Source organism: Lynx rufus, unplaced genomic scaffold, assembly GCF_022079265.1.
Source record: "Lynx rufus isolate CCGP_SWC_20201006 ecotype Redwood Valley unplaced genomic scaffold, mLynRuf1.p SCAF_2, whole genome shotgun sequence".
Lineage (NCBI taxonomy): Eukaryota > Metazoa > Chordata > Mammalia > Carnivora > Felidae > Lynx > Lynx rufus.
Window position 1 is genome coordinate 178,846,223 of NW_025814834.1, and position 26,946 is coordinate 178,873,168.

General features: G+C 39.0%; 1 protein-coding gene and 1 pseudogene across 4 annotated transcripts; both read left to right on the forward strand.

The window, feature by feature from the left end:
- The first annotated feature begins 112 nt into the window (after window positions 1–112).
- TMEM59 (transmembrane protein 59) lies at window positions 113–26,703 on the forward strand. Of its 4 annotated transcripts, none has more exons than XM_047086042.1 (9): window positions 113–362; window positions 4,376–4,408; window positions 5,407–5,512; window positions 7,491–7,585; window positions 10,550–10,702; window positions 12,259–12,340; window positions 13,152–13,236; window positions 16,587–16,695; window positions 26,053–26,703. In XM_047086042.1, the coding sequence occupies exons 1-9, from the start codon at window positions 174–176 to the stop codon at window positions 26,206–26,208; spliced, it is 1,008 nt and encodes a 335-aa protein (XP_046941998.1). In that variant the 5' UTR covers window positions 113–173; the 3' UTR covers window positions 26,209–26,703. The 4 variants fall into 4 exon arrangements, with proteins under 4 accessions (XP_046941998.1, XP_046941999.1, XP_046942000.1 ...); XM_047086043.1 differs by having other exon boundaries at window positions 114–362; window positions 13,155–13,236; XM_047086044.1 differs by lacking the exon at window positions 4,376–4,408 and having other exon boundaries at window positions 114–362.
- Window positions 16,836–24,314, forward strand: LOC124515761 (heat shock protein HSP 90-beta-like; annotated as a pseudogene).
- Window positions 26,704–26,946: the final 243 nt, after the last annotated feature.

The window sequence follows — 26,946 nt, forward strand, 5'->3', positions numbered from 1 at the left end:
GGGGCGGAAGGCGGCAGTTTCGGGGCGCGGGGTGGGCTCAGGGCGGAGCTGAGGAGACGGCGGAGGCGGAAGCGGCGGCCTGAGGGGCGGGGAAGGGGCTGGCCCCGGAAGGCGGAGGAAAACCTGAAAAGAAAACAGCAACAAGCTGAGCTGCTGTGACAGAGGGAAACAAAATGGCGGCGTCGAAGGGGAGCCTCTGGGTCAGGGCCCAACTGGGGCTCCCGCCGCTGCTGCTGCTGACCATGGCCCTGGCCGGAGGCTCGGGGACCGCTTCGGCTGAAGCGTTTGACTCGATCTTGGGTGATACGGCGTCTTGTCACCGGGCCTGTCAGTTGACCTTCCCCTTGCATACCTACCCCAAGGTAGGGCCCGTCCGAACCGGGCTACAACCCTCCCCTGGTTGCCCATCTCCGCTCTCCCGCACATCTGTCAGCTCTGGGAACCTGGGTGTCGAACCCACACCCTTCAACCTCTGTCTCCCACCTGTGTAGCTCCTGTTTTCTTCCCTAATTCTACCCCATACCCCGCTCCTGCTGTAATTAATGGGAAGTTTGTGCTGCATCTACTCTATAATATGGGCCGGGGGGACTCAAAGATGAAAAAGACAGGACTTCTTTCTTCTGGAGCTTGCGAGGCGGCTGGGGAGGAGGATATGGATGATTAATGCAGGGTATGGATGATTAATGCAGGGTCTTCACCTTCAACGAGCTTAAGGGACGGTCGCGGGGGAGGAGCAGATATGCAAACCCACAAAAGATTAGTTCGTAACCCATGTTTACTGAGCGCTTCTCCGGGCTGAGAGCGCACAGTCTGTTCTGGGAGTCCGACAAGTAGACAATTCCACTGTGGTATGAAACGTATTAAGTCAGCCCTAGGAGTTGTGAGACGCCCAGGAAGGGCTTTCTGCTTGTGTTGAATTACTGTGTGCAAGACGCTGCCACTAGGGCTTTGGGATGGCTTAGAGAAGAAGCAGTTAGGTTTCTGCATTCAAAGAACGTAACCGTTCAGTGCAGAAGACAGGGGGAATTTGTGGAGCGAGTATAGAAATGAGACTGCCCCTGGGGCGGGGGGGGGGGTCAGGGTCCCAGTTTACGGAGGGGAGTGACCCAGCTTTCACTCCTTGTGCACCCGTCTGTGATGCCTTTCCTTTAATTCCATTCCACTCCCCAAGTTGTTTTTTTCAGTTTAGGAACTCTGTTTACTCGACATGGTCAATTGCGTGGCGACTCCCCACCCTTTCCCATATGTAATTTTGGATCTATGCTCCCCTCCCCCCACTGCTTTTTTTATAAGAGCTTTTGCTCATGTTTCTGGCCTTTTTCTCCTTGTTTTCCCTTCATCTCTTCTGTGCTGTTGGCTTTACCGTGTGGCTAGCCCTGTTTGCTCTCTCAGACTACAAAGTGACCATGAGGACAGGGTTACTGAAGTTTAAGATGTTTCTTATTGGCAAAATACTTTAAGGTCTTTGAAATGAAAAGCTCTAAATGCTTTCACTTCCCCTATATCTTGTTTACTGCAGGATTTTACATTGCATGAGGATTATGTTTTCAAGAAAAAGTGTGGGAGAGATTACCCTAAAGTTTTCAGACACTAATAGAGCAATCAAGAGAGAAATGAGAAATTCTGACTTCCAGGCTTAAATCAGTGTGTACTGCCCCTAAACACATTACTTTCTTCTCTGCTTATAAACCTCTCATCAAGATTGAGGAAACTCACTAATATTGATTTGGCCTGGCATTGGGCGGAGACTTATTTTGTAACCTAGTGTTTGGTTGTGGTTTTTTTTCCCCCCTTTTTGAGCTTTTCCTAGCAAACTTGTAGTGTGACCCAGAATGCTGGGAGAGTAATTAAGTAATATAAACATTTCTGGAAACTTCAGGTACTTTTATAATATCCACAGTTTAACAATTTTTAACAATTGATGTGATATCTGTAAGTCATTTTTGCTTATTTATTAAAGCTGTTCTCACCAGGAACTCTAAGTCATCTGGCTCCCTGTATGTTAGATCAACTTAAAATCTATTAACTGCCTACTCTCTGTGAGCCAGTGTGATGAGAGAGTTACACCCATTATCCCTAATTCTCACAAGCATGCAAAGTAGGGCTTTACAGTTGAGGCTCTGAAAGGTTAAGTGACTTGTCTAAGGCCACATAGCCAAGAAGTAGTGGAGTAGTAGGAATTCAGTCCTAAAACTGGCTACAATGTGCTGCCTTCTGTTAGTAAAGTTATATTTAAAATTTTTAATTTACTTCACTGATTTCTGTTGGCCCTCTGAATTGTTGTGCTTTGCAGTTCAGGAAAAAGCCTTGTGTGTTACCAGAAATGAGATGAATTTAGAAGCTCACATAGCCTTTCTAGTCTGGTATGTGCAACTGGAAGATAGGGTCATTTTAATGACTCTTTTTCAGAATTAATTATTTGTTGCAAGAAAGTAGAACACTTGACCTGTTTGTAAGTAATTATTTTAAAATTACTATGTAGTTACCATTTCACTTTCCTCAGCAGTGCAATTGTGTCATTTGTCTGGATCCAAATAGGAGAGACCTATGTTAACAACAAAACTAATTAGAACCAGCTTGGTCATTTTTTGTCGTTGTTGTTTAGTGTTTATTTTTGAGAGAGAGAGTGGCAGGGGGGAGGGCAGAGAGAGAGGGAGAGAGACACAGAATCTGAAGCAGGCTCAGGCTCTGAGCTGTCAGCACAGAGCCTGATTCAGGGCTTGAACCCACGAACTGCAAGATCATGACCTGAGCCGCAGTGAGATGCTTAACTAACTGAGCCACCCAGGCATCCCGTGCAGCCTGGTTGCTTTTAAACAGAGTGGGGGCTCTGGAACCATATAAACCTGTGTTCCATTCCCAGCTCCACTTTTACTGTGTGTTTTTGCTGATCAGTTAACTTCTCATGACTTCATTTTGTCAGCTGTAAAAAAACAAACAAAAACAAAAACAAAACCCTGACACCTGGCAGAGCTGGTGTGATGATTAAAGATAATGTATGTGGCACTCTTATCACAGTGCCTAACAGATGACAACAGGTAGTTATTTCTTCTGCTATATGTCATAAAACCCATTTGGTACCTATAGTATCAGTGGTGCTGAATAATGAGAATAGTTAGCTCAACTTAGCTCTGGGAAAGAAAATGTGTATATTCTATAGATAGTATCATTGAAGTGCCTTCTAATTATTTATCTGGTATTTGTTTTGGTGGGGAGCACCATTTCCTTGTGCTCTAAATCAGAGGAGATATATTTTAGATTAGTTTGCCAATAATTTGAGATACACAGAGCATGAAATATTTACTTAGAACAATAACATTATGTAGTACATGAAACACTTAGTTGGAATAAGGATATGATTCTTTTTTTTTTTTTTAACGTTCTTTTATTTTTGAGACAGAGAGAGACAGAGCATGAGTGGGGGAGGGTCAGAGAGAGAAAGGGAGACACAGAATCTGAAACAGGCTCCAGGCTCTGCACTGTCAGCACAGAGCCCGACGCGGGTCTCGAACTCACGGACCGTGAGATCATGACCTGAGCCGAAGTTGGATGCTCAACCGACTGAGCCACCCAGGCGCCCCTGGGATAGGATTCTTAATAGCTACCGACTGAGTACCTGCTCTGTGCTGGATATTGTATAATACTTTAGGTGTTAGCATGGTGCCTGGCACATTGTGGGTACTCGTTGAATATATTATTGTTGTGTCTATTTATTAGATAGTATAGCATAATATTCATGATGTTGTGGATATAAAATATATAATCCCCATCATAATATTGATTCAAGAGTATTGTCCCCAGCTTACAACCAAAGAAACTGAGACTGAGAGAAATTGTCACCTTCCCAGGATTGTACAGAATAAGTGGTGAGGCTGAGCTTCAAACCAGGACCGATTCTTGGACCCTGGCTCTTTTCATCATGCCATACTCCCTTTTGAAAATGGGACTGGAGGGCTTATTGGCTTGGTTTAACAAAAGAAAACATACCTGAAAATGAAATGGCATGCAATATAGCTCCTACTAATGAGCTCAGGCTTCCTCTGCAATATAAGAAAACGTGTACTCCAAATACGTAAGAGAATTCTTCCACTTTCCCAAAGCTGCAAAAGCTACTCAGGTATGAAATTTATCTTAATTGTTAAAATTCTTTCAGTTTCGCCTTAACAGTAAATGCAGCTAGAACTGAGGTCCAAATATATGCCACCTTCAAAGTCGTCTGATAACAACTGCTTAATATTAGACTGCAGCCATCTCTTCTTAATGGATTGTTGCTGCTGCATAAATTTTACTGATCCTTCTACTGGAAAGAAATGCATACCTTTGTGTTCATTGGTTGCTAACTGGTATATGCACATGCTGTTTGCTTCCTTATTAGGTGCCTGCCAATTTGTACACAGTGGATCACACAGTAAGTTGAGGGGGTTCCCCCACATGTACCGGTTTGTTTCCAATACTGTATATGTTTCCTCTAAGAAAAACCTATTGAAGACATCGTCATTAGTCTTATTAAGCAGCTAACATTTTCTGGTAATGAAAAATCTACCCTGTCCTGAGCTCCCATAGATATACAATGATGCCTGCAACCGTTGTTTTGTTTTAAAAATCTGTTATGATTAACGCTACTACCCTTTACTGAGAACCATTTGTGTCCCAGCCACTATACTAGGAATAGGTATCTTCCAGCATTGTTGAGGGGTTTGGAGATCATTTATAGCTATTATCCCCTTTTATGATGAGAAAACTGAGGTTTAAGTAGGTAAAGTAACTTCGGCAGCATCACTCGCCCAGAGGATTTTAGTCCAGGTCTGGCTGATCCTAAAGGCCTTTCTCATATGCCACACTGTTGCTCTCGTTTGTGTTTTCAGTTAAAGTAAGCCAAGTTTCAATAACCCTTTCATGTAAGCATTTTTATAGCTGTGTGCCTCACTTTGTGGGGGCCTTTATGACACTATTTGCTATGTGAAGCCAGTCATACTACTTTTTCTTGAGAAGCCTGATGATTTGTATAAATATTTATGTGGCAGAAGTATGCTATTCATCCTAAGGTACTTGCTCACTCATTTCCACCTCTGCTAAATTTCTGATGATGTCACTGTTGTTTTTATCTCCAATTTTTTTCCCCATAAAATGTGACCTTGGAATATTGGAAAAAGGTGATACTTTTACCCAGTAGGCTTTTTTCTTGGGTGTCACTTTTAAAATAAGAAACTAAAGCCTCTTTATATGGCAAAGGTCTTGGGTATCAATCACCTGGCTCCTATCATATTTCTTTCAGAAAGTTATAAAATTTTATTGGACCGTTTATAATAAACCCTACTAACTTTGCTTTCTTTTTGACCTTCTTTTCCCTGAGAGAAAAGTACTGTTTTATTTTTTGGTAATCCTCCTTCTTCTTGAACTCCCTAGGAAGAGGAGTTGTATGCATGTCAGAGAGGTTGCAGGCTGTTTTCAATTTGTCAATTTGTGGATGATGGAATTGATTTAAATCGGACCAAAATGGAATGTGAATCTGGTAAGATGCTATGCTAATGATATCAGCAATATATAACATTCTGCTTTCTTTGGGTTATGTTATGCTCTTTATGTCTTTTCCTCAGAAAATGGCAAGCATATTGTTTAAACTAATTTCGTGCATATTTTAATTATTATGAAGTCAGAGTTGTAGCAGCAGCTGCTAGAAATTTCACGGGCTTTAAATTTCATCTGTAGGAGTCCCCGCTGTATGAAAGTAGAGTGTTCCTATGAAACCTTTCATAAGCCACAATGGCATAAAGCAAAGCAACTCCCCTTAATTTACATGGAAAAATTTTTGAGTGCTTTTAGACCCAAAAAATAACCTCTCTTAGGCTTTTCTGATACTTTAGGACACATCTTGCTAACGGATGCACAAAATAAATCAAGATAAAACACAGATGCTCACACAGTTCAAAGCCATGGTGGCCTGACGCTGAGATGCTGAGCGTAGTTCCCAGGGAGGGAGGTTGGTGGTGCCGCTCTTGCTGCTTGAGCGTGCGCTGCCTCTGTGGGGGCTCACTGCGGAACACTTGCTGGACGCTGTTTTCGCTTTCTTTTTTGAAAAGCACAAATCCTCTTGATTTCTTTTGGTTAACAAAAATAGCTATGAACTTCCGAAAAGTAGGGGATACTTCTGTTTGTTGAGACAATATTTATTTTGTACTATGGATAGGACACCTTTGTTTAACCAAGCATTTGGTTTAAATGCAGTAGTAATTACCCTTCTCATAATTCATCACTACCTTTTCAGTGGATAGTATAATTTTCCAAAGCCTTTCAATCATAGGTCAGTTAATTTAGCTCCAAGTTTTTGGGTTTTTTTTACTGAATCAGGCCTTTGACTCACTATTTAATAGTGTATTCTTTGTGGGTCATGCCGATAAAAGAAGTAACCAAAGTCTTTGTCATCTCTTAAACCACTGTTTTTACCTTTTGCTGAAAGAGATGTGTTTAATAAAAGAAGCCTGTAATCGAGACAAAACTGACATTTAACTTTTTAAAGAACTGTAATGGAATTTTCTCCATTCATTACATCATGCTGTTGCCTCAGTGTAGCAGGAAGTACCTCTCTTCTCCCTATCACTATGCCAAGACTCCTATCCAGTCTCCTTGGTATCATAACCTTACTTTTTATGGCTCAGTCTCCTAACTGGCCATCTTTCTGTTTGCTTAGTGCAGTTCAGTTTATGATCTAACACCTTTGAGAAGTATATTACAAATGCATGACTGGGTTGGAAAGAAATAAAAGATTGTTATAGTGGTAAAGTGTTCTATGTCACAGGAAAGAAATGGCTCTAGTGAGCTAAATGAGAGGGTATATACTCATTTCAACTTCAGAATCCTACTATAGAACATTTTCTAAGTTCAGTTTCTCAGAATTTAGGGTGTTAGGCTGATTGCTTTGTTTTGTTTTTCCTTGCCGTGGGAATACCCTTGATTCTCAGTGAAATGATCTAATTCTTTACAGTAATATCATACATTTGTGTCGATCATTAAAATATATTGTTTTGTTCAACTCCATGAAGTAGGTGGTGCTATTTCCATTTAAAAAATATAGAAGTCAATAGTTGGAGAGGTTAAACAGCTCAGCCCAGGTCACATACACAGCCAAGTGTGTATGGAGCCAAAACTTATGCCAGACCTGTGTTTTTTCCACTTTACAGCCTTAGCTGTGAGGATTCCCTTATTATGAATGTTATCATATAGCCTGAGCCTGAGTGTGTAATCAGTAGATTTATACCCGAAACATCAGACATGTGAGAGGTAGAAGATATGGGGCTTATTAAAAATAATATATTTGCTACTATTACCAAATTTGAGAATTCATATTGTGCTTTTTAAGTATAAGAAATTTTTATATAAAATGCCAAGTCCCTTCTTTTCTATCCTTCCCCCTTTTCTTTTCTTCCTTCTTTCTCCTTTTCTTCTTTCCTCTCTCTCTTTTTCCTTGTAATTTGACTGTTTTTCTTTTACAGCATGTACAGAAGCATATTCCCAATCTGATGAGCAATATGCTTGCCATCTTGGTTGCCAGAATCAGCTGCCATTCGCTGAACTGAGACAAGAACAAGTACGAAACAATACTGCCTTTCAAAATTGCCTGCTTAAATTGCACTGACTTGTATTGAAGTGTTTATCGCCCACTTGATACTATTTTAGTGTTATATTTTATAATTAGTTTTCAGCAAACAAATTGTATGTTTGCAAATAGAAAACTCAACTGCATAATTACTTTTGTATAATGCTTTACTGTTAAAAGTTCCAAAAGTTCTGTTCACATCCATAATCTCTTTTGTTTTTTCTCTCGGTCCACTATATTATCCCCATTTTGCATATGAAAAAACTGAGGCTCAGAGAAGTTGATAGTTCAGAGTCATTTTTTTCCACCCCAACTGCCATTGCCTTACTTCCTTAAATCATCACTATTTCTCATCTGTATTACTAAACTTCCAAACTATTTTCCCACTTTACCCGCTTCTAGTCCATCCTTTAGTCTTTGTTCAGATGTTTATTTTCTAAATGGAACTCTCATCATGTTATTCTCCTATATTATATTCTTCAGTACCGGTACCTCCCATTACGTACAGGAGTAAGTCCAAACCACTTATCACAGCCTGGCTCCTGATTTCCTCTCTTATGTCATCTCTCTTCCCCACCCCTCATACTCTGTCCTCCAAACATACTGGAAAAAATTTGTTCAGAGGAAATATACTTACATGGTAAAGAACTCAAAAGGTAAAAAGAGTATGTAGTGAAATATCTCGTACCCCTGTATCTCTTAATCATTCAGTTTTTCTCCATTAATGTAGCAAGTGTTACCAAGACAGGTATTCTATGCATATACAAGGAAACAGATATTCTTTCTTTTTTTAAAATACAAGTATACACAAAGAATGTCTAGTCATTCTTTTTTTTTTTTTTTTTTTTTTACTGCATAATCCATTATAGATGTGTCTATTTAAGCAGTCTCTTATTTGGAAATGTACCTTGTTTCTAATCTTTTTCATTTATAAGTGATGTTGCCTACTTTGCACATTTATACGAATAGAATAAAACCAGTCGAATTGCTGAGTAAGAGGTATCTGTATTTTTAATTTTGAGAAATAGAGCAAAATTGCTCTTTGTGGAATTTTACCAATTTTTTAACTCAAGGTATAATTCACATACTATAAAATTCACCCTTCTAAAGTATTCAATAGTTGTTAGTATATTCACAAAGTTATGCAACCATCATCACTGTCTAATTCCAAGAATTTTTATCACCCCAAAAAGAAATCCCATACCCACTCCTTTCCTCCTTCCCCCCTTCCCCGACTCCTGAAAATGTACCACTTTTAAGGTAGTTTAAATTTATGTTTCTTGGGGCGCCTGGGTGGCGCAGTCGGTTAAGCGTCCGACTTCAGCCAGGTCACGATCTCGCGGTCCGTGAGTTCGAGCCCCGCGTCAGGCTCTGGGCTGACGGCTCAGAGCCTGGAGCCTGTTTCCGATTCTGTGTCTCCCTCTCTCTCTGCCCCTCCCCCGTTCACGCTCTGTCTCTCTCTGTCCCAAAAATAAATAAACGTTGAAAAAAAAAATTAAAAAAAAAATTTATGTTTCTTTTATTATGATTAATGTTAAACATGTTTTCTAATTTTTAAGAGTCGTTTTTTTTCTCTTAATTGTATACGTAGTGGACAGTTCTTAATTTTTACAGTATGATGAGTTATTACGTGCTTCTGTTTCTTCTACTCTCCATCCTTCTATTGAATCCCCTTGATTCAGGGCAGGTGTCATTTCCTGTGTGAAGCCTTAACCACTTCTCACTCTGGTTTGGGTTAGGTGCCTCTCTCCATATACATGTATTACCCTATTTTTAACCTCTGTCCTATATAGATTACACAGATTAAACACAGGTGTACGTTGATGTATAAAATACACATGGTCCCTGATATCCTAAAATTTATAATCTCAGTGAATACTTGTTTGGTGAATTAATCAATGAAAGATTTCACAGCTATTAGTGGGGAAATTGGATCATGAATATAGGTCTTTTGATTCTAAAAACTGATCTCTTACCCCGTAATGCCTCTCTTGAAATACAGCAGAACGAAAGCTATCTCTAGAGTTCAGCAAATGGTATCTCATACTCGTGCTCTAGAGGGGCCCACTGCTGCTAATAAATAAGCAAAGAAGTCAGAACTGGGGGAATGGGGACATGAAACCAATTAATGTTAAAATGAGTAGCTTATATATTAGGAGCTGAATATATATAGCCCATAAATACTCCCCTCACCCTGCCCTATTATCAGATGTCTTACATTTTATGCATATATTCTTTTGATTGATTTTTTTTCCTTCCCCTTTTCCATCAGCGTTCATTGTAGAATGATTTATTTTAAATTTTTTTAATGTTCATTTATTTTTTAAAGAAAGAAAGTGCATGCAAGTGTGAGCAGGGGAGGGGCAGAGAGAGAGAGAGAGAGAGGGAGACACAGAATCTGAAGAGAGAGAGAGGGAGACACAGAATCTGAAGAGAGAGAGAGGGAGACACAGAATCTGAAGCAGGCTCCAGGCTCTGAGCTGTCAGCACAGAGCCCAATGCAGGGCTCGAACTCACAAATGGGGGGATCATGACCTCAGCTGAGGTCAGATGCTTAACTGACTGAGCCACCCAGTCGCCTCTAGAATGATTTATTTTGCATGAAAACATCAAAGATGAGGATGGTATAATTTCTCCCTCCCCCTTCTATCTCTTGAGTCCTTGCTAATCCTTTTTTAATCAAATCTTAAGATTCTCCAAAATGTATTTTGGGACCTAATTCAAAAGCCTGATAGAGGTGACAGGTAGTTTATATGTGTGTTTGGTGATAAAGTAGCCTGGGATAATAAGCTTTATTACAGTTAATTTGCATAGATAACTAAGAGTTTAATGCTAGTAGAATCACTTAACTTTTTATTCTCTGTCTCAATCAGGATTTGAGGAATGTTGATTAAGTTTGTTCTCTTGAATATACATATATAAAAATAATATATGATTTTATTTTATTTTTTGAAGCTCATGTCCCTGATGCCAAAAATGCATCTACTTTTCCCTCTAACTCTGGTAAGGTCATTCTGGAGTGACATGATGGACTCTGCACAGAGCTTCATAACCTCTTCCTGGACTTTCTATCTTCAAGCTGATGATGGAAAAATAGTGATATTCCAGGTAATGACTATGCTTCATAGATTCATCTAAATACTGACAAGAGTAAATGTACATGTCTTAAATGAATGTCTTGGCATAGAGCCATATACATCATCAAATAATAATTACTAATTTGACCTACATTAAAACATTGGGCATCAGGGCACAGTGTGACTTATTCTTCTGTCTACCCATTGGAAGCCTGTGGAAGCCCCGCTGATCCTTATCTAACAAGAATTCTGAGTCTTCTAAATTTTATAGTGGTTAAATTGATGAAATGAAACCACTAGATATGAGAGATAAGAATAATAAATATACTTTGAATGTAAATAATGGCATGTCTGTATATCACATACGGATATTAAAGAAAAGCAATATGACATAATTTTTAGCTTTTTATAGTGCTTTTTCTCATAATTCTTGTAAGAGCTTGTTAAAGAAGCATATTGCCTCCTAGAGAAGTAACTTTTCTCCTACCTCATTATTTACCATGTGATGTGATGATAATAGCTGCTTTTCTTGAAGGTTCTTAGGTACTAGGCATTTACATATATTATCTCAAATCTTTGCATACCTTCCTGAGGTTGTATTATCCCTATTTTATTGATAAGGAAACAGTCTAACTTTTTAAGATCACCCTGCCAGTAAGTAACAGAATTAGACTTAAGACAGGTCACTTTTCGCTCTCAGGCGCATATCACACCCTACCATGCTATCTTCCTTTTAATTTGGTACTTAAATTCCTCAAGTGTACCACAAACTATGTTGTGGCACTTTACCCCATGTAATAAAGTAAACCTTTTAATATTGCTAATAGAATGGCTCACTGTAAGGCTACCATGTAATTTTTTAGCACTATCCTGAGTTCTTGGGTCCTCTGTACATAATTTGGTAATAAGTAAAACACAGAAGGACTTTTTTCTCTTTAAATTTGTGAATAAGTTCTGTGTCCTAAAGCTAATTAGCTTTTAAAGCTTGAGTTGAATGTGAGAGTAGAGCCCTCATTCATTCCTGATTGGATGTGAGATTAGCTTTGTTTCTTTGTATCAAGTGTAACTACAATGGAGAAACCCCCTCTCCAGGGGGTCTGTGCGCCATAGAGGATGTAAAGTATGGAGTGTTTAGCTATAATGTATGAGTTACTCATACTGAGGGAAGAATGGAATGTTTCAGATGAGAAAAATAGAGATAATACTAGTGTAGCCCAAAATTTCAGCAGCCTGCTAAATTATTCTTTTTTCAACTGGAATTAGAACTCATTTTTTGCAGGGTATGATATTTAATGCAGTATGTTGTCATTTGTCTGTGCTTTTTAATTTTTTTAATGTTGTCAGAAAGTTAAACTGACTAGATACTTGATGATGCCAGAAATCTGTCTGTTTCTTTGCAAGGCACTCGATCTGATGTTTAGGAAGTGCAATTAAAATATATTGTGGTAAATGTGTTTTATTTTTTATACCATACTTCTGTTACTTTTTCTCAATTCGAATGTTTATACAGATGATGTGTTATAGAACTTGTTACTTAGAAAAGCATAAGAAGTACAAATGGCTTAATTGCTTTCATTATCATTTTAGTCTAAGCCAGAAATCCAGTATGCACCACAGTTGGAGCAAGAGCCTACAAATTTGAAAGAATCGTCGCTAAGCAAAATGTCCTGTAAGTTTTATTTCCAGTAGCTTGGGATAACAACATTAGCAAATCTGGTTGTGGTCTGGAATTAGTTGTATGATTATTCTTACACTAATAGAAAGTGAACAAATAACTCTTAAACAGTGGTTCTCAAACTTTAGCTTGCATTAGGATCTGGAGAGCTTGTTAGAACAGATTTCTGAGCCCCACTTCCCAAGTTTCCAATTTACTAGATCTGGGATAGGACCTGAGAATTTGCATTCCTAACAATTTCCCAGATTTTGTTGATGCTGCTGGTCAGGGGATCACACTTTGAGAACCAATAGTATAAAAACATGTAATTGGCTTTGAAGGATATTTTGACTATAAACTAGTAAGATATTGTGATAGTTCGTAATATGCTAACCAAACAGTGAAATCAGCCCGAAGGTGTGAGTTCCTGTTCTATTTACTTTTAGACTAGAAATAAATTTTAACTTACAGGAATATAAAACATCAACCTAAAGCTGAGCTCACCTTTTAAAATGTACTGGCTCATACCTTATTTTAGATACTGATTTAATTAATTTTCTAATTATTTTGTAATTAGAATTAAACAGAATGTAATTAAACAGAAAGCAACATCAGTAAGAATTTAGAAATAAAATAGGAAATCCATAACGTGGTAGAATATCCATTTGGTTTTTAATGTGCCGGAGGAACTTGCATTCATTATCAACGTATCAGATTACACTTACAAAAACAACTGGGTGTCTGTACAGTGAACGTATCTAGGAGTAGTCATCTGAGGCTAGCTCTTGGGATACAGGATATCATAAATTGTACCTTGTTATTTCAGCAGATCTGCAAATGAGAAGTTCTCAAACACATAGGAACTATCTTGAAGATGGAGAAAGTGATGGCTTTTTAAGATGTCTCTCTCTGTACGTATTCCTGTTTATTTATATGTAGAGGGGATAGAATCTGGCTTGTAGCAGATGCATTCCTTTTTATTATTTTAAAATTATATTTGGGGTGCCTGGGGGCTCAGTCAGTTAAGCATCCACCTCTTGATTTCAGCTCAGGGCACGATCTCCTGGTATGTGAGATCGAGCCCTGCATTGGGCCCTGCACTGACAGTGCAGAGCCTGCTTGGGGTTTTCTGTCCCTCTCTTTCTGCCTCTCCCCACTCGTGCATGCACACACTCTCCCTCTCTCTCAAAATAAATAAGTAAAATATGAAAAAATAAAATTATACAAGCTGCTCAAAAGTAAAAAAAACTTTTTTAAAACCCTTTTCCTACCAAACTTGTACTTTGGGATATTTTAGTTTGTTTAAAAGTTAATAGACTACTGTAATAAAACCCAAGCAGGTAGTTTTTTTCACAATACCAAAGCATTTTTGTTCTTGTTAAGATTCCTTGATTTATTATGTTAAGAAATGTGCTTCTCCAGACGTTTAAAATAAGCTTTAAAGTATGTCTGAATGGTTTGGGGTTGGATTTTGTTTTTATCTACATAGCCATCTGGGGCACCTGGGTGGCTCAGTGGGTTAAGCGCCTGGCTTCGGCTCAGGTCATGATCTCACAGTTTGTGAGTTTGAGCCCCACATCAGGCTCTGTGCTGACAGCTTAGAGCCTGGAGCCTGCTTTGAATTCTGTGTCTCCCTCTCTCTCTCTGCTTCTCCCCCACTCATGCTCTCTCTCTCTCCTTCAAAAATAAATAAAAACATGAAAAAAATACGTATGCTTCTTCTCCTCCATAGAGTTCTGATGTGAGCTCTCCCCCTATATCCACCTCCATCCTTCCAAAAAAAAAAAAAGATAAAGACAGTGGCCTGGAGCACTTACTGATAATCATCTACTCACCAGACAAAGCATTTGGTCAACCAATGCCTGCCCTCACTGTGTGTATACTCCAGTATATGCTGTTCTGTCTCAAGTGTAACACTGCAGTAGTCTAAACTGCCCACTTCTGTCATTTCTTAGAATAGAAATAGTTTCTCGACAGGTTTTGTCAGGTATCAGTAGGGTTATTTGGCACCTAAAAATTAATACCTTTTACCAAATTCTTTAAAGACTGGGTAAGAAAATGGGGCTTTAACTTTAAATTTTCCCTTCCTTTCATCTCTAAACCTGCTTTGGACCTTGGCAGAATATGGGCAATTTTTCCTCTCTCTAATATTTAGGATCTTTGTTGTAGTTTGCTGGTCTTAGGAAACCTAAGTAATCACCTAATCTTGAGTTACAGCTTATTCTCAATAGTATACTACCTGGTAGCTTATTGGTGACTTACACTCTTTAGCATTTTATCATTATATTTCATGTAGTTCTTTTAAATCTAACATTTTAGAAGTAATTTTGTAAATGTTTAATTTGTGAAAGAAGTAACTTTATAACTAGAGTTTTAATGCCTAGAAATTTCTGTGCACAAACATGAATTATAACAGTATTCTACATTTTAATAAAAAATACTCTTTTTTTTTTGTTAATATTTTCCCCCCCTCAGTGAGCTCATTTGGCTGTTAGAACAGTACACTGTGATAAGTAGGTGGGTCAGAGGTGAATTGCCCACCCCTAAGGTTATATATACCCACTATGTTAAAGTTCAAACCTAGCTTTTCTAAACCTACATCTTTTACTTGTCCTCTTCTGCTATAGTTGTCTTTTCTAAAGGGTCATGAGTGTTCCATGATGAATGCAAGATCACCTGGCCAGTCAGTGGAATCTGGCTCTTCACTGCAGTGCTTTTTATTGTACTGTATAGCTGTTATGGAGGTACCCTTAGCTTCTAGAATGGAAATTGAGGTCAACTCATTTTTCCACGTTTCTTCTCAAAGAGTCTATTGTGTACCAAGAACTGTGTTAGGGACTTTGAACGTAAAGAAAGAATTTCAGTCTCTGACTCTATGGAGTTCTCAGGTCTAATATGGTAGAGACAGACATGCAAACCGTCAACAATGGTGATTGCTGTGTATCACATACACATACACATCTCTCATATACAGATACAAGAAATATACCTTCAAAGGGAGGATTGACAAAGGAAATAGAAATAAGTCTTAAATAATGAATAGAGAGTTTTGCTAGTTGTAGCAGATTTAATTTTTTTTCCAGTTATGCTGGCTTCCTACTAAATACATAAAGTGTATTACTATGTATGGAGAGTCAGGAGAATCGGGGATTTGACCAAACCAGGTGGACAGGAACTAGATAGGAGCAGGCAAGTAATCAAATCTAAGTATTAGGAAGAGGCTTCTAGGTGAAGGATAGAAGATCAGATTGGAGAGCTGTGGTAACTCCTGAACAGAAGAGAGAAGAGATAGTTGAGAATCTGTAGGATTGTTTTATTGTGGAAGTTGAAGAAGCAGATTGATTGTACACTGAGCCCCTGTTTTCTGGCTTAACTAGTTGTCACTAGAATCCAGATGTCAAGTATATTCTTCTCATTTCGTGGAAGGAAATTCCTTAGTACTCGGGTTAGGGCTGGGATATGTAAAGTGGGTGTTGTTTTCTTTTTTTTTTTCATGAAAAATGTTGTCTACTGTTATCTTTCTAAATTGGAATACTTAAAACATCATATAGACGTTCCGTGCTTTTAGATGCAGTGCATTTTTCAGTGTCCACCTCTTTTGCCCACACACAGTGACTCTGCATACCTTTTCTTTAGCATGTTCAAGTGTTGGCAAACCATCAAGTAAATGGGTTACAGTGGTAAGTATAGACCTTTTATCAGGCAGTATCGGATGAGCACAGATGTGAAAATCAGACTACCTGCCTTAAGTATCAGTTTATTCAGAACTGGACTACTAGATATTTAAAAATAGCTTGACTTTTGTTTTTATTGTTTGGCAAACAATAGGTCAATTATGGAAATAACTCCAGTTGCTAATTCTTGTAACTGGCCAATTTTATATTTTAAACATAAGAGAAATTTAACTATCTCTTTACTGAGGTATGCTATAATGGGTACAGAATGTCTCATAATAGATGCGCTTTTGTAAATTGGTCCATGGGTTCGAACCCAGCATTGGGCTCTGTGCTGACAGCTCAGAGCCTGGAGCCTGCTTCAGATTCTGTGTCTCCTTCTCTCTCTACCCCTCCCCCACTTTTGCTCTCTCTCAACAATAAATAAATGTTTAAAAAAAAAAATCTAACAAATAGTTTTAAAGGTAGTACATGTGAAGTTTTAATTGTATTATTAAACTAAATACGTCAGGTTGATTGCCTTTAATTATTAAGAATCTCCTTCTTTTTACATTAGGAAATTTTAACATGACTAACTTGTTTTTCAGTAACTCTGGATGGATTTTAACCACGACTCTCGTCCTCTCGGTGATGGTACTGCTCTGGATTTGTTGTGCAACTGTTGCCACGGCTGTGGAGCAGTACGTTCCCTCTGAGGTAAATTTAATTCCAGCCCTTTGGCCGTTTGAAGTATGAGCCATATGATTTACTGTTTTGAATGCCTTATTTGTTAACTAGAGGAACAAGGCCTGTCTGTTAATGGAATGAGAGAAGATTAGGTGGTTTTAATCACACAGATGCGTGTCGGCACCCATGGAAATGGCAGGTTTGCAGCAGAAGACTCACTGTTCCCAGTGCTCTGTGATGCTACCAGAGTGACACATATGTTGGCTGGTTTGAGTAAGGTGTCTCTCTCTTTCCCTGGTTTTTTGAGCATAGAGAGAACCTGGTGATACCAGTTTCTAAGGTGATATGTAAGAAGGAAGACTTGTAGAACTACTTAAAATTTTAAATTAATTGCCCCAGATGTTCAGCAGGAATTGCTGCTTTAGAAGTGACATGGCTGGAGTATTTGGTTTTGAGTTACTGAGTGCTGTAATCTAACCCTGACAGAGGTGGAAGACGATTGTGACTTCCTTGGTAATTAAAATTTAACTGGCCCAAGAAACCTAACTGTGTAAAGGATTTTTGTTTGCGGAAAAGGCTATAATTTGGTGACTCAACTTAGCTTTCAAGAAAAGAAAGTTATTTATGTGACTGTGTAGAGAATAATAATGTCTGTTGACATCAAATCCAACTGAAAGAAACTTTAGTTTTCCTATGCCTCCAAAGTGTAATAGAAAAAGACTTAAAAGAAGAAAGAGAAATTAAAATAGAATCGAATAAATAGTTAGGATGTGCCTACCATGGTGCTTGAACAATAATAGCCTTATCTGAATAGACTAGAAAGGTAGTTTTTAAAGATAGGTTTTATTTAATATAAGGTTACACATGAGTAATGATTATGATATTTCATATTTTTTATTAAGATACTGTGTGATACAAGCAGCTAGAAACTGGGACAGGATAATGTTGGTAACTAACATTTAGAGTTCTTTAAAATGTTCAAAATATTTTCATGTATCTTCTATGTCTAGCAATACTCTGGAGCAGGTTTTCTTATCCATTTTGTAGATGAGTAAATAGGCTTACAAAGTCTAGGTGACTTTCCTGGATTTGCACAGCTATGAAAATATTGAGGCTGGAATTCAGCTCATGTCTTTTGACTTGTGACTCCTGTTTTTTTTCCTGTATACATACCACCTTTCCCATGGCTAATAAGGTGGCACAAATAGGAAACGTATAAAGTGTTAAGGAAAGCACAGTCTATGTGTGGAGATTGTCAGGGAGGGCTTTTGATAATGGGGGTCTTGACCTGAATTTTGGAAAATGGCTAGTAAGGTATAGGTTAGCAGAGAGAGGAGGGTGGATAATTTTCCCAAGTACAGGCAAGAATAAGCTGTCAGTGACGGACTGTAAGGAATTGACTTAATTAAAAGAACTTAGGAAATTAAACAAAATGAATAAAGTTAGGATTAGGAAGAACCTTGAACTGTGGAAGTATTAGAGAATGAGTAAATTTCTATAGAACTCATCTGTTTATGATATGAATATACTAATAACATCCTCTGGATACATTATCTACTTGTGTTCTTGTTCAGTTCTGTTGTCCATATTTTAATCATTTTTTTTATTCCTGATAAAACCGAAATTACTTATGTAACATAGGAATGCCTTGGCCTGTTCCTTTAGAGCTGCCCCATGCTCTCTCTAAACCCTCGTGACAACAAAGCTACAAACCTCTATTACTAAATCTTTGTTGATCCCCACCCACCCTGTGGCACTTCGTTCCTTGCTTTTTGTATGTCAGCACAGCTCCTTCTCCTTACTCCCCATAGAGATTCCATAGAGATTGGTCTGGAATCCCCAAGATTCCATAGAGATTGGTCTGGAGATTGCCGGGAAGGACTGAATGGCTGGCCTCAGGCAGAATGTACTTTGTAAGTCCACCACAAGCTGGATCCTGGTCCCCAGGCCTGACTGACGTTGAGCACTTTCTCGCAGACACCCTTCTAGGTGTTTTACCTGAATTGGCACATGGAGTCCTTTCAGGAACTCTGTGAGATGGCTGCTGTTATCATTCCCATTTCCCAGGTAGGAAGACTGTAAAAGAGAGTGTTTAATTTCCCCAGTGTCACCTACCAGTAGTGGTGGAACCAGAATTTAAACCCGGGGAATCTGACTCCAAAGCTAGTACCCTGAAGTGTCTTTAGTTAGCCTGAAATCATAAACAGCAGAGTTGATTATGTGGTTCATCTCAGGACTGATCTCCCCGTGGGACCTCTTTGACACTAGGAAGATAGATACCACCCGGACCACGTGGTTCATGTTTTTGCACCAGGATCTTCAAATTCTCTCCTATCCAAACAGTTCATAAGTGGAGATTTCATAGTTTTTCCTCTCTTATCGCCTTACTTGACTTAGTGGAGATGACCGCTTCTCATCGTGGCTTTGGTTACATCTTATAGACCTGGGGCTCTTTCCCTCCCTTTTAGATGACTCTTGATCTTCTCTTCTGTTCAGGTGTTGTCTCTGCTCTGATAAATTTTGTTTTGATTGTATAGCTTTAATTCTGTGAGAAATTTTCTCTCCTGTTTTCCAAGTTCTTTGGGGAAACACCTCACTTGTTGCCACATATGCCCCCACACGCTTGTGATCATAAAACCTAAGGCATCAGCACCACGCAGAGTCCTGTGGGCAGCTGGTATATTCCCCCCAGATACCTGCCATATGGATGTTACTTTCTCACCCCTCCCTAGAACTCTACTGCATATCCTTAACAATCAAAATTATGGCTCCATCTTCAAAGGACCTGTGCTTTTCTAAGAAAATAGATTTTCTAGAAAAACGTGTGGAAAACAGCTGCTTAGATTCTCTGCTCTTAGGCTTTACTTTGTAATGCAAATCCAAACTTTGGCTAAGTAATAATGTAGTTTTAACTATTGTTTTCTCATTATAAAAATTGCATATATTTACTGTCGAAATTTGTAAAGTATGTATAAAGAAACAAAAAAGTCAGTCACCATCCAAAACTATCATGGTGTTTCCATTTTAGCAGATTTCTTTTCAGCACAAATAATTTTTAATATTGGGAAACCTGGGTGGCTCAGTCGGTTAAGCGTCCGACTTCGGCTCAGGTCATGATCTCATGGTTTGTGGGTTCGAGCCCTGTGTCGAGCTCCATGCTGACAGCTCAGAGCCTGGAGCCTGCTTCAGATTCTGTCTCTGGCTCTCTCTGCCCCTCCCCCACTTGTGCTCTCTCTGTCTCTAAAATAAATAAACGTTAAAAAATTTTTAATAATAATTTTTAATACGTATTGTTAATATTTTGTTTCTTGTTTCAAAATATCTCTGTCCCTGGTATTTGTTCCTCTATTTACTGTAAAAAATAGCTGAAAACTTAGCACGAGAAAAATTACTCGGTTTTCTTGGCCAAAAGCCACCTGTTTTAAAACTTTACTTTCATAAAGCCTTTTTGTTGATTTTATTATTGAAACACAAACTATTTCTGACCCCTCTCCATAGGAACAGGAGACTTCATTTTAAGTTCCACAAGTATAACTCACGTGTGAGCCATGTTACTTATATGTTGTTAAATTACTTACATATATAATCCTGTGTGTTTGTAGGAAATCTTAAGTCTGCTGAGAGTCTCTCTTCAGTACTGATCTGGTATCTGAGAGCTCAAACATGAAATATAAAAAGCTTCCTTTTCGGTCACTACAACAAAGCTTAAAATTGTGGTAAAGAGGTCAAGAGTGTGGTCTTAGAAACTTATGAGCAGCTTTGTTTTTCTTATTTAGGAAAGCTCTGTAATAATTTATCTTTAGCCTGCTTTGCACATAGTAGGTACTCATCATTTATCATTTGATTATAATGACCAGAAAGAGTTGGCAAAGAATTTCATTTGTTTGGTTGATCTTGAAGCAGTGTCATTTATAAAGATTTTGATTCTCTTTTCTCTCCTTTTTTCCTATTTCACATTTTTTATGTCATTTTTGAAATGTCATAAGCATGACGCTTTCTCTTGTTGAGCTATCCATTTAAGATAAAGAGTCGTCATTCATAGTGGCCCTTGTCAGGAAGGTCAAACTTGACATGTGAGATCAGGATGTAGCAGTATTGGATTATTCATTCCTAGAGATCAGAGGGAAATTTTCTGTTGCAACAGATGGTGATATAGATGCTGTTCAGTGTTCCCATCTGTGTGCTTCCTTTTTTCTTATTTTTCAAGATCGTAATACTCTGATTTCAGGCGGTCAGTTAGAAAGGGTTTTATCTCTCTTGAGCAACTCCTGTGCAGCCTTGTTGCAGAGTGTGAGCCAGACACAGTCCCTGCCCGCCCTGGTCTGTAGTGCATGTAGCTTTTCTCCTTTATGGTGCCTGAGATAGTGTACCAAGAGTGGAGAAGATGGAGACTTTTGCCTTCCAGGCAGAAATTGCCTGATTCTAATTTCTTGTCATCAATACTTTTTATTCCAACAAGGAAGTTTTCCTCTGGGAGTTGATCAGTAATGCTTCTGATGCTTTGAACCAGATTCACTATGAGAGCCTGACAGGCCCTTCCAAGTTGGACAGTGCTAAAAAGTTGAAAATTGACATCCCAGTCCCAAGGAACATAACGCTGACTCTGGTGGACACAGGCTGGCATAACCAAAGCTGACCTCATAAGTAATTAGGGAACCATTGCCAAGTCAGGTACTAAAGCATTTACGGAGGCTCTTTAGGCTGGTGCAGACATCGCCATGATTGGATAGTTCAGTGTTGGCTTTTATTCTGCCTCCCTGGTAGCAGAGAAAGTGGTTGTGATCACAAAGCACAATGATGATGAGCAGTATGCTTGGGAATCTTCTGCTGGAGGCTCCTTCACTGTACATGCAGACCATGGTGAGCCCATTGGCTAGGCTACTGAAGTGATCCTCTACTTTAAGACCGGACACAGTACTTCGGAGAGTCAGGTCAAAGAAGTGGTGAAGAAGCACTCACAGTTCATAGGTTATGTTATCACCCTTTATTTGGAGAAGGAACAAGAGAGAGAAATCATTGATAATGAGGCAGAGGAAGAGAAAGGTGAGAAAGAAGATAAGGATAATGAAGGGAAGCCGAAGACTGGAGATGTAGGCTCAGATGAGGAGTGATAGCAGGAAGGACAACAAAAATTAAACAAGACTAAGGAGAAATATATTTGTCAGGAAGAACTGAACAAGACTAAGCCCATTTGGACCATAAACCTGATGATACCACCCAGGAGGAATATGCAGAGTTCTACAAGAGCCTTACCAATGACTGGGAAGACCGCTTGGTAATCAAGCACTTACCTCTAGAAGATGAATTGGAATTCAGAGCATTGCTGTTCATCCCCTATTGGGCTCCTTTTGACCTCCGAAAGCAAGAGTAAAAAGAAAAATAACAAATTCTCCATCTGCCATCTGTTCATTATGAACAGCTGTGATGAGTTGCTATGGGAGTATCTCAACTTCATCCATGGTTGTGGTTGCCTCTGAGTACCTGCCCCTCAACATCTCCGGAGAATGCAGCAGAGCAAAATCTCGAAGGTCATTTGCAAAAGCATTGTCAATAAGTGCCTTGAGTTCTTCTCTGAGCTGGCAGAAGACAAGGAGAATTATAAGAAACTGTATGAGCCAATCTCTAAAAAGTTAAAACTTGGAATCCTTCGAGACTTGACTAATTGGCAACTCCTTTCCGAGCTGCTGCACTGTCACACCTCCCAGTCTAGAGATGAGGTGAGTTCTCTGTCAAAATATGTCTCTCACATGAAGGAGACCCAGAAGTCCATCTGTTACATCACTGGTGAGAACAAAGAGCAGGTTGTCAACTCTGCTCTTGTGGAGCAAATGTGGAAGCAGGGCTTCAAGGTAGATGACCGAGCCTACTGACTATACTGCACATAGCAGCTCAAGGAGTTTGATGTGAAAAGTCTGGTCTCAGTTACCAAGGAGGGCGTGAGCTACCTGAGAATGAAGAGGAGAAGAAGAAAATGGAGGAGAGTAAGGCCAAGCTTGAGAACCTCTGCAAACTCATGAAAGAAATCTTGGATAAGAAGGTGACAGTTTCCAGTAGGCTTACGTCTTCACCCTGCTGCATTATGACTAATGCACTTAGCTAACGCGGAAAAGATCATATCCCAGGCACTTTGGGATAACTCTACAATGGGCAATAGGATGGCCAGAAAGCCCCTGGAGCTTAACAATGACCACCCCATTGTGCAGACACTGCACCAAAAGGCAGAGGCACATAAGAATGATAAGGTTGTCAAGGATCTGGTGGCGCTGGTATTTGAAACTCCACTCCTGTCTTCTGGCCTGCCACTTGAGGATCCCCAGACCCACTCCAGCTGTCTCTACCTCATGGTCAAACTAGGCCCGGGCATTGATACAGATGAAGTGGCAGCACAGGAACCCAGTGCTGCTCTTCCTGATGAGAGCCTCCCCTTGAGGGTGACGAGGATGCCTCCCGTGTGGAAGAAGTAGATGAGGGGGCGCCTGGGTGGCTCAGTTGGTTAAGCGTCCGACTTCGGCTCAGGTCATGATCTCATGGCTCGTGAGTTCGAGCCACGCGTCAGGCTCTGTGCTGACTGCTCAGAGCCTGGAGCCTGTTTCAGATTCTGTGTCTCCCTCTCTCTCTGACCCTCCCCCGTTCATGCTCTGTCTCTCTCTGTCTCAAAAATAAATAAACGTTAAAAAAAAAAAAAAAAAGTAGATGAGGAGTTTCTGCTTGCAGAAGTTGTGCCCTCAGCATAGTGTCCCCATGGCTCTCCTAGTAGCCCTGAGTGGCTCTGGGCTACCTCGTTCCCTCTGCTGATACCTAGTGGGTTTTTTCCTCTCCTGTCTTTCTAAGGCAGTATCCAAGGGCCTCAAACCCTATTTCTTCCCACATTTGACAATCAGGTTTGGATGTATGTTGTGGGGGGTTTTGTTTATTTTGTTCAGAATTCTAACTGCAAAATAAGATGCAGTTTTCTACAAAGAAAAAAGGCTTTTAGAAGACTCCTAATAACATTCATGTTAGTATATCACATACATTTATGAGTAACTTGATATGTGCCAAGCTCTGTTCAAGGCACTAGAGATACAATTGAGAATATTGTGATCAAGATGGAATGATAAAGGCTTCCAAGACCTGGGAAGTAGAGTAAATATGTCTTAAACTGTAATAAGGGGGCACCTGGGTGGCTTAGTCAGTTAAGCATCAGACTCTTGATTTCAGCTCAGGTCATGATCTCGTAGTTTCCTGAATTCAAGCCTTAAGTCAGGCTCTGCACCGTCAGCACAGAGCCTGCTTGGGATTCTTCCCCTCTCTCTGCCCCTCCCCTGCTTGTGTTCTCTCTAAAAGTAAATAAATTTAAAAAAAATAAACTGTAATAAGCATTATTTTTTTTAACTTAAAAAAGACCAAAAACCGTGCTGTTCTGAAGTATTAAGTCTGATAAGAGTCAGAAAATCAGAAAACAGTGTAAATGCCACAGCTTTTAAATGCAAATTCTGTTAAGAAACTGAGTTTAAGAGATTTAAGTAACTTATCCACGATCCCATAACTGGTTAGTGGCAGAACGAGGCCTAAAACCCAAATACATATTTATTAATTTACTTTTTAACTTGTAGAAGTAATAATGCATGTGAATTAAATTGTCTTCCTTTTCTTCACTTCTCAGATAAACCAGTTAATAGTTTAACAATTTTTCCAAGTAGCTGCCACTTTTTAATTTTATCTTCCATTTTTATTTTTGTCTTTGATCTTCTATCTTCCATTTTTTGTTTTATCAACTGCAGACATCATCTAAGGTCTTCCTACTGAAGAATGAGGAACTTGGTTCACTTATACTCTGTCCCACCTCACCTTGTCTCTCCATGCTCTTGTTTTTGTAATGTGAATTTTGTATACTTCTAGTGATTTACTTGAACTCCTCATACTTCTTAACCCTCTCCTTTCTTCCCGTAGTCTATCTCTCAGTTGTCATTAGTTATGACCCTTGACAATAAAATGTAAATATTAATTATTTATATATCCCTCTGTGCTTTTCTAATAGATTAGTTTGAAAAATTAAAATCCAGGGGTGCCTGGGTGGCTCAGTCGGTAAGTGTTCGATTTTGGCTTAGGTCATGATCTCATGGTTCGGTAGACCCCACATCAGGCTCTCTGTCAGTGCACAGCCTGCTTCAGATCCTCTGTCCCCCTCTCTCTCTGCTCCTCCTCCCACCCACCCCCCACCCCTACATGTGTGCTCTCGCTCTCTCTCGCTCTCTCTCAAAAATAAAAATAGGGTGCCTGGGTGGCTCAGTCGGTTAAGCTTCCAGCTCTTGATTTCAGCTCAGGTCATGATCTCACAGTTTGTGAGTTTTCGTCAGACTCTGTGCTGACAGCATGGAGCCTGCTTGGGATTCTCCTTTCTTCCTCTCTCTCTCTGCCACTCCCCTGATCATACTCTCTCTGTATCTCTCAAAATAAATAAATAAAAACTTTTAAAAAATATTAAAAACATTAAAATCCAGTAGATAGCATTTACAATATGATTATGTAAATATGCAAAATAGAACCAAATACAGTGGTGATTAGAGTCACATAAAAGCAAATGTAAACCTGAATTACTTAAAATTTTCCCAAGAGAATCTTCCAAATATCTCTGCTTAATGGAACCTTTTATTGTTTTGTTCTAGCCTTCTTCTCATTTTCTAAGTCATCTCAACTGCTACTGTTTCTTGTATTCGGTGTGTTTTGCTTTCTTGAATTCTTTTATTTTGCTGGAGTACTTTCTTAAGTAGTTGTTTTTCATAAAGGATACTTGGATGGTAAACTTATCAAGTTAACACTTTTGAAAAGCTCTCTGTTGTACCCTTATATTTAATTGGAATTTGAGAATTCAGAGTAGTCACAAAATCAGTATACCTACTGGTTACAGAGTGTCCATATACTCCCATTCATTTCTCTGCACACATTTTACACTTTTACCCTGTTCTAGGTAGCTTCTTCCATGTGGATGTTTGAGATCACTGAAACCGGTCCTGGTCACTGCTTCAAGGTCTAAATGCCGTTAGGGTCGTGAAAGTATCTCTCTCGCCATGCCCCAGAGCAAATTAGCGCCTGTTAGTTCTGGGGTTTAAGGAGGCCACAGCATGTCAGATTTATGTCCACTGAAACCTGAGCAATTTTTCTTGATACTCAGTTGCTATACCTCTATGTATTTTAAGCTGGGACATGTGGAAAAGTTTTCTTTGGCCATCCATTGGGAGCTGAATCACTTATCAGTAACATTGAGTAAAAGCATTCTTCATTCTTGAGGATGTCGGTAGAGTTTTTGTTTTTGTTTTACCAAATACCTGTAGATTAAATTACTTTTTGAGGATGTACTCAGAGAGGTTCTTAACTATTGTAATACGCATTGATTTTCTTTTGCAGAAGCTGAGTATCTATGGTGACTTGGAATTTGTGAACGAACAAAAGCTAAACAGATATCCAGCTTCCTCTCTTGTGGTTGTTAGATCTAAAGCTGAAGACCATGAAGAAGCAGGGCCTCTACCTGCAAAAGTGAATCTTGCTCATTCAGAAATTTAAGCTTTTTTTTTTTCTTTTTTAAAGTAAAGGGTAATAGACATCTAAATTTCCCTTCCTCATAGAGCTTTTAAAAATGGTTTCATTGGATATAGGGCTTAAAAATCACTATAAACTGCAAATAAAGTTACCCAGATCTGTGAAGACTGTATTTGCTGTAACTTTATCTGTAATTTCTTTTCTAGTAATTTAAGAGACAGATATTTGAGATTGCATTTTTATTTTACTAATATCTGTAGCTATTTTATTATTTACATTGTTTTGTTTGTTGTTTTTTTTTTTCTTAGCCAAATTGTGTGAGTTGATCATTGCTCTTCCCCTCCTCCTACCATGATAGTATCTGTCGTCTTAGTTAATAAACTGAATACTCGGTAGGATTTGATGCTTCTGCTCAGAAATGGCCCACAAGCTGTATTTTGAAATTTAGCAGGAAATGCCCTTTATGACACTACATTTTCAGTTGTATTGACTGAAGTCATTAAAATTTTATTTGAATAATTATGTGCCAAAATTTGAGTTAATATACTCTTGATTTTCCAGATCTTCCCCTTTCACCCCAACCCAACCTAGAAAAGAATTATGAAATGTTCTATGTCTATTGCTATATAATATGATGATCAGAGAACAAACTGAAGCAAAAATGACTCTCTCAGAAGTTCATTTGATGTTATTTTGTATAGGCTATGGAATTTTTGCTGGGTGAGTCTTTCCAAAAAACGATTTTTCTGTGTTAGAAAGCAT